This window comes from Echiichthys vipera (assembly GCF_963691815.1).
Source record: "Echiichthys vipera genome assembly, chromosome: 9".
NCBI classification, from domain to species: Eukaryota; Metazoa; Chordata; class Actinopteri; order Perciformes; family Trachinidae; genus Echiichthys; species Echiichthys vipera.
This window is the reverse complement of record NC_139834.1, coordinates 23,188,656-23,203,728: the sequence shown is the minus strand read 5'-3', so window position 1 is coordinate 23,203,728 and position 15,073 is coordinate 23,188,656. Positions and strand designations below refer to the sequence as shown.

Here is a 15,073-nt window from a genome sequence, read left to right as displayed (position 1 = left end):
ATGCCGTGGCAGGGATGAATCACTGATGATGATGAATCGATTTCAGGTTTCTGATACTCAAGTTTCCGATGACAGATTAGATAGGTCTGCTAGCTTGCTCGGTGTGTTGTTTGTCCTTCTATTCTGTTCTGCTCTCCTTTATTTTCTCTTTCAAATACTTTGGGACTTATTTATTTTACAGGGTTATGAAATTACTTGCACTTTAAATAATCATTTTCCTCTCAATCCTTGGGAATATTTTGCATTACAAATCAGACGTTGCATTTCATGATATTAAGTTATTGATGTTTTATTTTATTTTTTTAAATAAATCTGAAACAACTTGCTTGCTGATGCAGCTTTAGTTTCTACATCTTATTTACTTGCTTTCCAAATAATTTCACATCTCTGATAGAAACATTGTCGGTTCACACTCAGTGAAGCCAGACAGAGGAAGACTTAGTAACTTTTTCTTCACATCTTCTTTTTCTGCTACTGCTCCACCCTGTTCCCTCTGCTCTACCTGTTCTTCTATTCCCCCAAAATAATATGAATTCCCTAATACCCTCTCTGCCTTCTCGCGTCTCTCATTGAGCAGCAGTTGGAGGGGGATCTGGAGACGCTGGCCCTGGTCACATACTCCTCTCTGTGCTTCTCCATGCTGGCCCTCCTCCTCACTGTCCTGGTGCTCTCCTGCCTCCGAGGCCTCAAGTCCAACACCAGAAGCATCCATTCAAACACAGCAGCCGCCATGTTTTTGTCAGAGCTGGTGTTTCTGATCGGGGTCAATCAAACGGAACAACAGGTAGATACTGTTGGGGGGTTTGTGTTGCTGTAGCCCTGTTTGTTCTGAAATGTATTAAGCTTCCTTCCTTTACTCTGTTTTCCCCCTCAATATCAGTGTTTCCAACTTTGTGGATGGGCAAACATTTGCTTTTTGGCTCAAAATTGTCTAAGTTTTAGGCATGTTATGCAGATTTGGAGATGTACTCATCTCCAAATTGTGGCTAGTTGCCGTCATTCTAACTGTTAAACATTATGTTCTCCTTCTCTGGACACCTCTGTCTTTTTATCTTTCTCCTACTATTCACCGTCTGTATTGCTCCGTACTGCTCACTTTGTTTCTCATGTGTAGTTTTTGCTTTTACTCTAAGTCCTCTTTCTATTGTGCCCAAAAGTTCCAACATTTTTCTCCTCTTGTTCTCCTTTTACCTTCCTCTCTCCTGGCCACGTTTCTTTCTGTTTTGTTACATAACAAATGTGTGTGTGTGTGTGTGTGTTAGTGTGTTAGTGTGTGTGTGTTAGTGTGTGTGTGTGTGTGTGTGTGTGTGTGCGTGTGTGTGTGTGTGTTTGTGTGTGTTTAAAGAGCAGCGAGTCTTGTAAATATGTGCTCACTCAGCATGAAATCCAATTAATTAAGCTGTCTCCCCCACACAGTCGACTGTATGCTCATACAGTGGGACCGGTTACTTCTAGCTGAACAATATGTTCTCTAATTCATGTGCATCATGCTTGGAAGAGCATGTTAGTGCTCGCAGCAATTGTGTGTATTTGTGTGCACACACTTGTTCTTTTTACATGCTCTTGTGTATTTTAGTCTTCCTATCTTTTAGTGTGTAACTTGTTTGTGTTTGGATTTGCGTGGGAGTGTAAAATTATCGTCTGGCTGTATTCTTGCCAAGGCTGCTGCTATTTTTGTGTCGTCTCTAGCTGCGTTGCTAGGAATTTGTACTGAGCTTCTTTTAACCTTAAAATCTGGGACGTACAAGTCTGCTTCCCTTAACTTAAAACTCAGCTCTAGTATTTGGGTCATTCCATAAGATCTCACCCAGAATTCAGAACTTTTCCTTTTTCATGTCATGGATCTTTATTGAAAAAAAAATCATATTAAAGCCGTGTAGCCTTGCAAAATATTAAAGTTACCTCAAAAACTTTTAAATTATAAATAAAAAGTTTGGCTGTCAGCTAAATTTCATAATTATTTTGTGATTTTATGTTGATTCTTAACCTCAGTAGTCGCTTTTTTAACATATATTCATGTAAATAGTCAGTGAATGTTTTAAATAAATCAAATCAATAAAAAAATAAAGATCTATTTTTATTCCAACTATGAATCTTTCATTTTTAAACTCCATATGTCCACTAGTTTTAACTTTGTCGCAAGACGCTTGTTCATTAGAAAGAGTATTTTGTCAACTGTGAACCCCAAAGATTTGACCGAGGGGGAGAGTTAAAGCAAATGTGATATCAGTCCTTGCAACTTAAGCCAAAACAGGATGGACAGCTTGAGCTTTTTAAGGTGTAATCTTCCTCGTCTGGTGTTTGTATCAGTTACGAACACATGAAGAAATTGCACCATAGAGTTTGTTTTGTCGGTTGCCTACAGCTTGTCTGTTTTAACTCACAAACCTGTGTGTTTTGAAGTTGTTACCTGTGGTTTGGATTTAGTTTTTACCTCAGGCAAACAACACCACAGTCACTTTCAGATATGTTTGTTCTGTAATTCTGAGCCACTTGAGTGATGCATGAATGGCATCCTTCTCATCTGGTTAAACTACCAAAACAGACAGAAGGCCCCAGAGTTGAAATAAAACCACTTCAGACATGCTTGAATATTGCCTGAGGGTAGTTTCTCAGAAAGCTTAAATGCTAATGTAATGCGTTATTCATGAAGAAGTTCAGCATCACTGAAAAACCAAAAAGCAGCACTACTGACCAAAGTGATATGGAAGTTCATCTCCTGTCCTGACAAGAAGGATTCTCAATTGGAGTACATCATTTGCTTTAACTGAGCTGATGACTCCCTTTAAAACCAGGCAACAAGTCGGTATAATCTGAATTTCTCGCTGTTTTTACTATTGTCAATATATTATGTTACATGAAAGCTTTCAGACTTTTACACATAACTGCTGTGACAAGCACTTAACCGACCTGCTTCCTGCTGTACCCATAACTGTAGTTAGGAACGTACTCCTGGGTGTTATTACTATAATTCAGCACATTACCGACATTCCCATCAGTTATTTTGTGACACGCTGTAACATGTTGCCATAATCTGTTCATTAGTTGCGTTTGTAATTAAATCATGAATGCCTGTTACTTCATCGCTGACACCTGCTGTGTTGTAATAAAGACTTGTTGGTTGCTTGCCAAGACGTCGGCTCTGCAACTGTTATCCAAGCTTCTCTTTTTTTGTTTTCTACCTCTGCTATCTTTTTACTTGCTTCACTTACTTTTTCCTCCTTCCTTCCTGTAATTATTCTCTTTTTCTCCCCCTCCAGTTCCTGTGTACGGTTGTCGCCATACTCCTGCATTACTTCTTCATGTCTACGTTTGCCTGGATGTTTGTGGAGGGACTTCACATCTACCGCATGCAGACCGAGCAACGCAACATCAACTATGGTGCCATGAGGTTCTACTACGCCATCGGCTGGGGCGTGCCTGCCATTATCACAGGTAACGCACAGATACACATTCACACAAACGCAGTAACGTAAGACGTCCTACATATTTGTCGGAAGCATGTCAATATATCCATGTACACACAGACAGTCAAAATTGTCCATGCCAGATTAATACGTTCATGACAGCACAGGGTCGCTCAGACATTCCACACACACACACACATGTGGCTGTGTAGATAAGGTGTCCTATTGACACTTGTATTAAACAGGTTTCTGTGACATTTTAATATTGAGATAGTAGAACACACACACATGACACACACACTGACGAAAAGCAATTTCTTCCTTGACACATACCGTAAGCGAGTAGTAGTCTTCCTCCTCCTTTTACACAAACACACACACACACACATTTACTGTTTCCATCTGGACTCATTTATCCTGTCAACTTTCCTCTATCTCTTTCTGTCACTCTCACTCTCTCTCTCACACACACACACACACACACACACACACACACACACACACACACACACACACACACACACACACTAGCTGTATGTCTCTTTCCTCCGGCCTAGAGTTGTGTTTAATCTGTCTCTTCATCTCGGCTTCCCTGTCTCTCTTACTTTTGCAATTCAATTTCAATTTCATATTCTTTATAGCCACAACTGTCAAATCCTCGACAGTTGTCCAAACAAGGATACACAAGGCAGACCTCAAGAGTGTGTGCCTTTCACACGCATTTTTGGACTAAAAATAGATGTGCGCAATGTATTTAGGCTTCGCATTTTTTTTTGCAGAGGATGTGGCCAGTAGCTCCCATGAATTGAACTAATTTTTTGGTAAGATGAATTGTCTTTTGACACGTATGGCCAGTGTTTACATTGGTAAACAAAAATGCTTTTGTGGCGGCTGACATGGCAAAAAAGAACCCCACACACACATGCAAAATAGTTGCCGGAGTTGTCATTTTTTTATGCAATGGCAACATGAACTGCAAGGAGCTGGTGAGAGATGCAACTCATGACCAGACTATCATAGTTTATTTCATACACCAGACGTATATGACATTGGGCTTCAAGATCGAAGAAAGTTTTTTGTATCACATCTCCTCTTCTGTCCATAGTCACGATCGCTCGCTCTCGCTTCCACGTGTGAAATGTTTTGTGTCAAGTAAGGAACAAATACTTCACAGTTCATGTCACAACTGTCCCAGTGACCTAGTCTGGTTAAGTCTCAAGTCAAGATCAGGTGGTTATTAGTGTAAAATAGATACATAAATACTTACAACATTGACTTTATTCAATGTAAGATAGTAATTTAATAGGAAGCATCGGTGAGATATTCCCAGTACAAATCAGTATTAATGTAATCAATAGACTAAAAACTTATATTGACGTCTCTGAAGGCACAATAATGTAATCATGCATTTACAGCCACTGTTTCCAATGAGCTGATTACCTTCAATATTATGTTTTGTGACATGATATTATTGTTTAGAAGATAACTAATGATTAAAAAGATTAACCTGACATTAATCGGGATGTGTTCTCTGACCTTTCCTGCTGCTGCCATTAATAGATAATTACATGCTGTCACATCCTGTACTTTCTGTCTTCCTGCCTGATCTGACTGTCTATCTCTTCGCTGCAGGCCTGGCGGTGGGCTTGGACCCAGAGGGATATGGGAACCCTGACTTTTGTTGGATCTCCATCTATGACAAACTGATCTGGAGTTTCGCTGGTCCCATAGCTATCGTCATTTTGGTAACTGTCTCCCTGTCTGATATACCGTACTGTAGTTAATGCTAATGTATGCATACAAACTTGAATCAAAATATAGTATCAACAATGATGTGATGGGTGTTCAGCTTACTGAGTGGATTCCGTTTTTCAGAGGAACATTAATTTACAGTTTTATTACCCTTTAAAAAGATGATTTATCTGTCAGAATCACTGACTCCAACTTTAACTTTGCTCATTAGGCTTGATATTTCCCAAGGTAAACTCTTCTTCAAATAAAAATTTGCATAAACTTGGTTTACAATTTCACTGCAACATCTTAAGCCCACTGCAGACCAAAGATTCGAGATGAGACAAAACAGTCGTAGAACGTTGCAGGTGAAAGTTGCAGCGATGTGAACTGACCGGTCTCGTCTGGACTCAAACCGGCTGATGTTGTCGTCTGCGACTCAGTTTGTCATATCGCCAGCAGCTGGTTTTGGAACATTAGGCACATCAACCGCATCAACAGCCAATTAACTTGTGTAAAAGTCTGCTGGTCAAGTCAGTAACAAACTGTTAGCTGGTTGAAATGGCTGTTTTGGACGAAGGCTCAAGAAGCGTGCTACAGAGAGAGAGAGAGAGAGAGAGAGAGAGAGAGAGAGAGAGAGAGAGAGAGAGAGAGAGAGAGAGAGAGAGAGAGAGAGAGAGAGAGAGAGAGAGAGAGAGAGAGAGAGAGAGAGAGAGAGAGAGAGAGAGAGAGAGAGAGAGAGAGAGAGAGAGAGAGAGAGAGAGAGAGAGAGAGAGAGAGAGAGAGAGAGAGAGAGAGAGAGAGAGAGAGAGAGAGTGTCGAGCAAGCAATACATTGAATAAGGAGAGGGAGTGCCGTAATCCAGAACAAAGCAATGAATCAGGGAAATAAAACGGTATTTTCACCCTTTCATCCCTACTAGAAATGCAGCTGTAGCCAGTATCTCACTATCTCTGTCCTCATTTATATTTTATAATGCGACAAATTATATCCAGCTACGGAAAAAAAGCCTGAAATGTCGGAGGTTAGAACAGAAGTACAGAGAGGCGTTGCTATGGAGATGATACACCGTCTCGCCTCGTCTCACTGGTGTGAACTGGCAGGTTTCAGAACGTTGCAGACCTGCAAGTTTCAACTCGTGCTGTTGCAAATCTTTGGTCTGAACTAGGCTTTAGACACAAAACAGTGCTAGGTTTTATGATTCTTATGAATGATAATGCAATGTAGTCAGTAATCAGTTTTATTCACTTCTCTAACGTTTACTCATGCCTGTATTTATTACCTTTCTTATTTGAATCCCTGTGTTGTGCCTTCACTTCTTCTGTACAAATGCGCTGATTCAAAAATGTATTTTTATTCACTTTCCTTTCATTCACTGATTTTCCTTATCCTGTTTGAGAAAAGGGACCAACACAGAATTAAGGAGCAAGGATGACTATTTTATCCACATTGATGTTGTTTCATCTGTCAATCCTCATCCCTCATGTTGCTGCCAGCAGTATTGGATTAGCTGAAATGCATTAAGAATGTTGCCTCACCATTTCTATTGATTTCCCTCTATCCAGATGAATGGAGGGATTTTCATGATTGTAGCCAAGATGTCCTGCAATCCCTCTCAGAAGGAGACTAAGAAGCTCCCTGTCATGTGAGTGCCCCCAGTCTTTTATTACTGTACTTTACATGTTTTGCTTTATTTCGGGCTTCAGAGCGACTGTTATAGATAATCTAGTGACTAAAGACACCACAATTCGGTCTTCAAAGGAGCCTTTGCTGAACCCAGTGGACATAAAAAAATGGAAATAATTGATGATCAAATTGAAGTACTGTACTAACCACCCCAACAAAGCTATAAAACCATAGTACTGAAAGTATATATATACTTATCTGCTTAAATTTCTCAAACAGCTTTTATCTTTTTCTGTTGGCTTTCATATGCGCATCACAAAAGCGTTGGGAGAGTAGCTTTGTGACTAGTGAGATGATAGAGCTCTAACGGAGGGGAATATAACGGTATTTCTCGTTCATCAATGTTGATTTGATAGACATTGATCTTTTCAGGCCTGGTTATTGAATAAATCAAGTGTGCATAAACGACATGAGGGAATCACTTAAGCTATGTGGTGTCTCGCTTTGCCTCACTCACAATTCTCTGTCTCACTATTTATCCTGCGGTTTCTGTTCCTGTCACTCTTTCCTCTCTTGTGTTTTCTGTCTCTAAATGTCTTTTACCCTAATCATGGACATCAATGAAGAAGCTGCTTTTATGTTCTCAGAACTAACAGTATATAGCGTTATGAGAAACAAGGGTATTTGTTTCCAAATGTTACCTTAACTAAAGAGCTGATTACGGTAATTAGCCACCAGGGTAAATAAGCAGAGAGGTTAGTGTTTTTCTTTACACCTGCTGGTTATGTATGTTTTTTCGTCCTAAGCTCTGTGTTTTTCCCACCAGTGCTACTATTCGCAATGCCTTCCTGCTGTTGCTGGTGGCCACCTCCACCTGGCTCTGTGGTCTGATGGCTGTGAACAACAGCATCCTGGCTTTCTACTACATATTTGATGTCCTCTGCCTAGTGCAGGTATGAACAAAGTGTATGTTTTGTAGCTGTAGCTATTGTTGGAAGACTAATATACTGTACATCATTAATAAATGTTGGTTTACTCCAGCACATATATACAGTAGAAGCTCCATCCGGCTCTTTACAGCTTTTACATTTTGCTTACAGGACATTAAAGTTATAGGACTGCCTCCTCTTAGTCCATTAAGATTTTTTAAATCATGCTTTATTCATGTTGAATGACTTATCGCCAAGAATCTTATGAGCACATCTCTTGTAAAGACACAATTTAAAGTTGTGCTTTTGCATTATTCTTTGAAAATACTGGCCAAGAAAATATTTTTTTTAAACTGCTTGAATAAAAAGAAGAACTAAAGTAGTGTGTGTCCAAAGGAAAATACATTATAAACCCCCTAAACTGTGTCTTTCTACATTATCTTTCCCAGGGTCTGTCAGTGATGCTGGTCTTCACTGTGTTCAACTCAGAGGTTAAGGAGGCCTGGAGTGTTGCCTGTTTGGGTAAGAAGAGCCCCGGAGAAGACCCACCAAGACCACCGCAGAACACGGTGAGTTACACGCTCACACATACACATGCTGCAGCTTCTCTCTGCTGAGCCTTAAAATGTCTTTATGTTGTCTTGTATCTTGGTCTGACCTGACATTACTGTGCAAACAGATTGAAAAAATACAATTTACCTGACCAATAGAATTCAAATGTAGCTTCTCTCATGGTCATGTGCAATAATGACCATCAATAATGATGGTCATTATTGCACAAACAACTTGCAGAGTTGCTATTCTAGACCCTGATTTGAAGATGTGCTGAGCTACGGTATGCACATTCTCACTGTGTCCATTACGAGACCAGCACAAAAGTGCTCCTGCCCTCCAATCCGCCTTCCCTCTGTCCATCCATCCATCTTTCAGTCCTCCTGCTCTGCTCTCCTTCTGCCTTCAGGGCTTGTAACTGACCCAGATAAAAGAATATACCGACCAGTGGAGCACTACCCGCTCTTTAGCCCACTTTGACAAAAGCACTGTGCGGCAGCTATTTAGAAAGTGTGTGTGTAACCCTATCCACATCTTCTCTTCACTCTCTCTCTTGTATGTGTGTGTTTTAGTTCATAGTTCACTGCACTCTAACCCCCCCCCCTTCCCCCCAGTTTCTTTAGCCTTTCTTTTTAAATCTCTCATTACCTGTGTGTGTGTGTTTGTGTGTGTGTGTGTGTGTGTGTGTGTGTGTGTGTGTGTGTGTGTGTGTGTGTGTGTGTGTGTGTGTGTGTGTGTGTGTGTGTGTGTGTTCAGGCTCAGAACCCCTATCACAATGCATCTCTGTTGGAGCAGAGCGGGCTGCACCGCATCACCCTCGGAACCTCCACCATCTCCTCTGTCAGCTCTGCCAGGTATATAAATACAAAAACATTCACACAGACACATGATGCACACACACACACACACACACACACATAACACATAAACAAACACATAATACCTCCTGCCGTTCAAGAGCAAACAGTTTAATACCATCAATGGACAAATGATAAATCATCATTCAAATAAGAATTTGTCAAGTTTCACTGATTCTCTGTGACTCTCAATCGGGATAAAGTAGCTTCAGGGAGGAAATTCCCTCGCTGACAAAAGCACTGTCGCGCATTTTGTGGGTCAGTGGGGTAAAGATGAAGAAGATTGGATGGAACAATGTACTGTAGTGTATGTAGAGCAACACTAATGTACTCTGAGAGGGGCTGTTCGTGTCTTTATGGCTCAGTGATTGTCTGTCTTTGTGTATGTACAGTATACTGTGTGTGTGTGTGTGTGTGTGTGTGTGTGTGTGTGTGTGTGTGTGTGTGTGTGTGTGTGTGTGTGTGTGTGTGTGTGTGTGTGTGTGTGTGTGTGTGTGTGTGTGTGTGTGTGTGTGTGTGTGTGTGCGCGCGTGCTCACTTCTCTCCTCTTTCCCTGTTAGAGAAAATCTTTTGGCCCGTCAGACCCTGGAACAAAACATCGTCCATACCGGAGCAACAGACCTGGATGTAGCCATGTTCCACAGAGACGGAGGTGAACACACAAACAAACGCTTCACGAGCTGCAGTAGTAGTAGTAGACGCATTCTCCATTTCTTCACCCTCCCTGTCTTTTTTACCTTTCTCATCACTCTCTCTCTCTCACACACACAATGGAGAATATCAACACACGCTATCTTTCCGTCCTCTTTATTCTTTCTCTCCTTCCCTCATCTCACCTGTTTCCTCTCTGCCTCTCTCTCTCCTTGTTCTCCCTCTCTTCTCCCAGGTGAGGATTCGGACTCAGACTCGGACCTCTCTATGGAAGAGGAGCGCAGTCTCTCCATCCCTTCTTCCGAGAGCGAGGATAATGTCCGACTCCGTGGCCGCATCCAGCGGCGATTCAAACGCTCCAATCACAGCGAGCGTCTGCTCACAGAGCCCACACACAATGGCACCAAAGGTAGACGCTCACTTCAGTGATATTCATATGATTGATGCTGACATTTTCACTTTTTGCTTTTTAAGGCATTTCTTTCTCACATCTTAAAAAAAACTATTATTGAAGAGTTTATTAGTCAACTGATGATTGTTTGAAAGACTCTTTTAATTTTATTTAGGCCCCTGTCCATCATCCGTACACTTCAACTGTGTAGAGCCGTTGGGGCTACAATGTATCCCGTCCCACATGGGGTGATACAGGTCACCAGTACAGATAACACATTTACCTCGGACATGTAAAAACATACAAAATGTGTATGCACAAAAGCACAAGACAAAATGTCAGCAGTCATAAACCAATACCTCCTTTCTTAGGATAAACATGAAAAGATGAAGGTCATGCATAATAAATTAGTTTATCTATTTATATAGTTGATGCACGTCATGTGATACAAATGCCATGCATATACAGTGCTCCCCGAAAGGCTTCCCTGTAAGAAAAGGCCAAATGTGCAAATCTATAAATCCATATAAGTAATCAATTCTTAGCTTGATAGGCCATCTGGATCTCATGAACTCTACTCAGGTTACAACATGGACCAAAGCTGTCAGTAGAATTGAGGGGGACAGAATCCAGATGGCCAGTACAGTCCAATCGATTCATCAGTGCAGTCAAACTGAAAGGCCAGAGCAGCTTTTTACTGAAAGGTCACAGTTTAAATGGCGTCCTGTTCGATGTGACAGAGCAGCCTTCAGCAATTCAGTAGAGCCGTCGACTGGCCAGTGTTAGAGGCCTGTGCAAGGAATGTGCATAACTGAGTACGTGTTAAATGGTCAGATGAAAAGACTAAACAAAAGCAATACATTTTTATTTTAATCCTTTGTTGCATTCCTTAAAAACATGTTGCAGAGAATAAAAGACTTTCTGATCTCGAACAATTCAAACAGTTTGTTTTTGTCAAAGTAGTCGCTTAACATCGATCGTACAACAGAATTGTGTGTTTGATGATTAATAATGAATATTCAGTTTCTTCAACATGATTCTGCATGAAAATTGGTAATGTAAAGATATCACTTTGACCTCAGATACATTTTCTTTCACTAACTTCGGACTTAATAACTTTAATTGAAAACTTATTGACAGATTAATTGATAATGAAAGAAATCTTTAGTTGCAGCCCAAATGATACCACTGATGAAATTTTGAAAAAATGTGGGTGGCCTAACCCTTTAGTAGTGTGGTTTTCCAAATGATACAGATTGGCCCAAAGGGTTGATGTCGTCACAGAACAAACTGCAGCATTGTGAGGAAAGACAACTGTGTGTTTTTACAAATTAAGAACCATGAATTCTACCCTTTAATAGGGCATTTGCACAATCTCTACCAATATGTCACTTTTAATTAGCCCTGATTGTTATTTCATAATGAACATGTGCTCTTTATCTGCTGACATCTGTTATCTATTTCGTGTTTGTTGCGATGTACATATGGCAACAAAATTAAGCCCAATGCTTAAAATTAAGAAGAAGAATATGAGGCATAAGAACACATCCGCAGCTTTTCATAAGCAGTGTTTTATTAAAAGTCTTTGATGAATAAAGGCATGACCTGACGTGTATGTATGAAAAGATGTCCGACTTTGGAACAACAAATCTCATGAGTAACCAGAAAGTGGTTGTTCTTTTTGTGTGTTATAGATCTGGACGGCAATGACCTTCTGTCCTACTGGCCAGCTTTGGAGGAGTGTGACACACACAGCCTTCAGAAGTGGGGCTCAGAGCGTCCCCTGGGGGCCGATTACAGCAAGGACGCCGCCAACAACAACCAGCAAGACGCAGCGCTGACCAGTGGGGACGAGAACGGCCTCACCCAGCCCCACAGGCACCGCAAGGGTGAGAGAAACACAAATACACTCTAAGGTTACACTGACATTTTGGATTCACCTTTGATATTATAACATTTGGTTTGCCCACTTGTCTATAAAAGCATTGCTCATAATTAAAATGTTAATTAAGACAATGACACACGGATACTGAATATAAAAGATACATTTAAAAAGGTAAATATTAACGTACAAAATGTGTTCACATTCTGAAACAATGTATTAAACATTAACAGACTTAAAAATAAATAAATAAAATAAATTGTGTTTTTTTCTTTTTGCTATAGAATATCTATTTTATAAGATTGGTACCTTTGCATCGTCGAAGAAAAAAATCAAGTGTAATTGATTTTTGGCTGTGCATCTTTGGATATCTGGTCTGTACACTGTCAATATATTATCGTCTTTATAATGTTGTTTAACAAAAATCTTGAGACGTCCTCTCTGACTGATGCAGCCATGTCATCAGGATGACTATGCTGCATTTTGACCTCGAGGAAGACGGAGGAGATGTCAGCTGTGTGAGCTGCATCAGCAAAGCATCACCTAAAACAAAGCTCAATAACTGAACCCTTAGTCCACAAATATCACTGCATTTATCTGATCTTATTTGCTTTACTTCAACAACTCACATTCTAGTTTTCTTGTTGGTTTTAACATGATTTACACGTCACCTCGTGCATATCATATTTTTTACCTCCACAATGCACTAAAGGGCTGCTGTGATCGGCTGAATGGCCAACTATACAATGTATTCGTAATGACTTGAACAACTATGTATATGTAGCTTCAGAAAAATGTTCCTCAAAGCACTGTTGACACTTTTATATGTACAAAACAGCATGTGTACTCAGAATACTACATAAGACATTGGCTTATACACACATACATACAAAGGTGCACCACACATCCAAAGACACACAGAATGAGCGAGCAAGAAATGTTGCCTGGAAGCATGGGTGACATTTTAGAGAACCTATTAATAGACAGCACCGTGCACACACATACTTTTCATCCCGTTCTTGCCTCATGACTTCTACCTCCTGCTTTTCCGCAGATTCCTTTTAATACTCTGTACCCCTCTGCAGCTTTTCCTCTCTTGTTGTGTCTTCCCGTCTAATGGACTCTTATTTTCTTGTCGTAGGTATCCTGAAGAACCGTCTTGGCTGTCCCCCAGCGCTCCAGGGTCTTTCCACCATGGGCCGGGTTCCGAGTGAGCTCAACTGGTACCGAACCTCTACTCTGGGGCACCGAGGCGTTCCTGCAGCCTCATACGGTCGCATGTACTCTGCTACGGCAGGTGCCAGTGGCGGCTCCGGCTCACTCTCTCAACCGGCTTCCCGCTACTCCTCCAGGGAACACCTGGACTCGCTCTCCAGGAGGCAGCTGTCCAGGGATCCACTTGGAAGGCAGACAGTAGGGGGGTCGAGGGACCGTCTGGACTCCCGTGGTTCCAGGGACAACCTTGATCTCTTACCCAGGAGGAGAGAGCTGGGGCAGGGAGCAGGGCTAGGGGGGCTGGGGCTGGATCACCAGCGAGTCTCATCATCCAGGGAGAACTTGGCAGGATCCAGGGACAGACTTGACAACCACCACACAGGTAGCGTCCATGCCTCAAGGGAGGACTTGAGTGGAAACGGGGGAGCGGGAATGGAGGGATACCTCAGCGGATCGAGATCGCAGCTGAACTCGCTAACTCGGCGGCAGGCCTCGTCCCGGGAGCACCTAGGGGGGGCGCTGATGAGCAGTAGATCGAGGGAAGAGCTGGAGACCAACGGAGGCGGAGCCCAGGCTCAGCCGTGTCGGGAGTGGCTCCGCACTCTGCCTCCCCGCCAGCCCTCGCACCCCGACCAGCCTCCCTCCTCCTCCCCTCCTCCCCCGATCTCAGAGGAGCCCCAGCAAGAGCATCCCCCAGGTCACTTCAGAGGACGACTGGACTCCGCCCCTCCATGTAGGTACCCCGGTCAGACTGTCCCCCAGGCCGCAGGTTCAAATCCAAACCCTTTGGGACGACAACCGTCCAGTGAACACCTGGATATTCTTTCCTCCATTCTAGCGTCCTTCAGTTCCACCGTGCTCACTCCTCCCCCCGCCGCCTCTAACCCTGGGCCTAATGGCTCCGCCCATGGACCCTCCCCCTCTCCGCCCCAGTCAGCCACCTCCCACAGCATATCTGAAGTCTCCCCCGACTCCGAGTAAGTCCTTCTGTGTGAATAAATCTTCCTCGACTAATCTTCTCCTCCTGTCTCTTGCTCTGTCTCTAGCTCCTCATTGTCTTTGATCCTCTGTAAACACACCTTTTGGCTCTTACTTCCCTGCAGCTCCTCCCTTTTCGCTCCCCCCGACTGATTTCTTCTTCCTCCGTAGCTCCAAAGAGATAACATCCACTTTTCAACTTCTTTTCACTGCTCTTATTGTGACTTTTCTGTCTTTCCCATCTTTTTATCTCAACCTTATTCAGCTCCCTCTGTTCCACTTCCTACTTTTTTGCTTCTTTATCATCTCCTCCCCATGTCTTGTACTCTCCCTCCTCTCTCTTTGTCCTTTTGCCTCTGACGGCTCATTTCCATTTTTCTCCTGTATTTACTGTATTTTATCATTATGTGAGTGAAATTATAATCAGTAAGGAAGTTGCCATATAAACGCATTTTTGTCTCATTTTCTTTTCCATCACCACAGAGCCAACAGAAGCGAAGGACAGTCTTGATGACAGCCATCCCTTTATGCATTGTGACAGTGCTTGGAACACCAGGGACAAGTTCAAAGGTCATAGATGATCCTGAACCACTGGGGCACCCTGGGACATGGGAGGACTAGAAACAAACTAGGGACAGAGGAAACAGAAGGTTGGAAAGAAAGTAAGACAGAAGGAGCGTCCATGAGGATAAAAGAAAGCTTGTGGGCAGTTTGTACTGTATAAATTAAGTTTTTAGTCCCACCGCCTACGATCTGTGAAGTTTCTTTGGACGATGAGTCAGCCATCTTTACTACCTAAAAACTGTTCAGACAAAGACAAACTCCTCAGATTTCAAACACATCCAGACAACATC

The 15,073-nt window shown here is 42.2% G+C and overlaps 1 protein-coding gene across 1 annotated transcript in view; it reads left to right on the top strand.

Annotated features, from left to right (window-relative positions):
- The window catches only part of celsr3 (cadherin, EGF LAG seven-pass G-type receptor 3), a gene marked incomplete at both ends in the record, with an annotated part of 101,648 nt that extends 86,918 nt beyond the window's left edge, over positions 1 to 14,730 (top strand). Inside the window, 12 exons of the mRNA XM_083920826.1 lie at positions 578 to 784; positions 3,261 to 3,435; positions 5,040 to 5,152; positions 6,704 to 6,783; positions 7,591 to 7,717; positions 8,143 to 8,262; positions 9,002 to 9,099; positions 9,663 to 9,754; positions 9,989 to 10,162; positions 11,839 to 12,033; positions 13,168 to 14,218; positions 14,703 to 14,730. Coding sequence (XP_083776952.1) covers positions 578 to 784; positions 3,261 to 3,435; positions 5,040 to 5,152; positions 6,704 to 6,783; positions 7,591 to 7,717; positions 8,143 to 8,262; positions 9,002 to 9,099; positions 9,663 to 9,754; positions 9,989 to 10,162; positions 11,839 to 12,033; positions 13,168 to 14,218; positions 14,703 to 14,730 — 2,460 coding nt within the window. The remainder of the gene's footprint in view (positions 1 to 577; positions 785 to 3,260; positions 3,436 to 5,039; positions 5,153 to 6,703; positions 6,784 to 7,590; positions 7,718 to 8,142; positions 8,263 to 9,001; positions 9,100 to 9,662; positions 9,755 to 9,988; positions 10,163 to 11,838; positions 12,034 to 13,167; positions 14,219 to 14,702) is intronic.
- Positions 14,731 to 15,073: the final 343 nt, after the last annotated feature.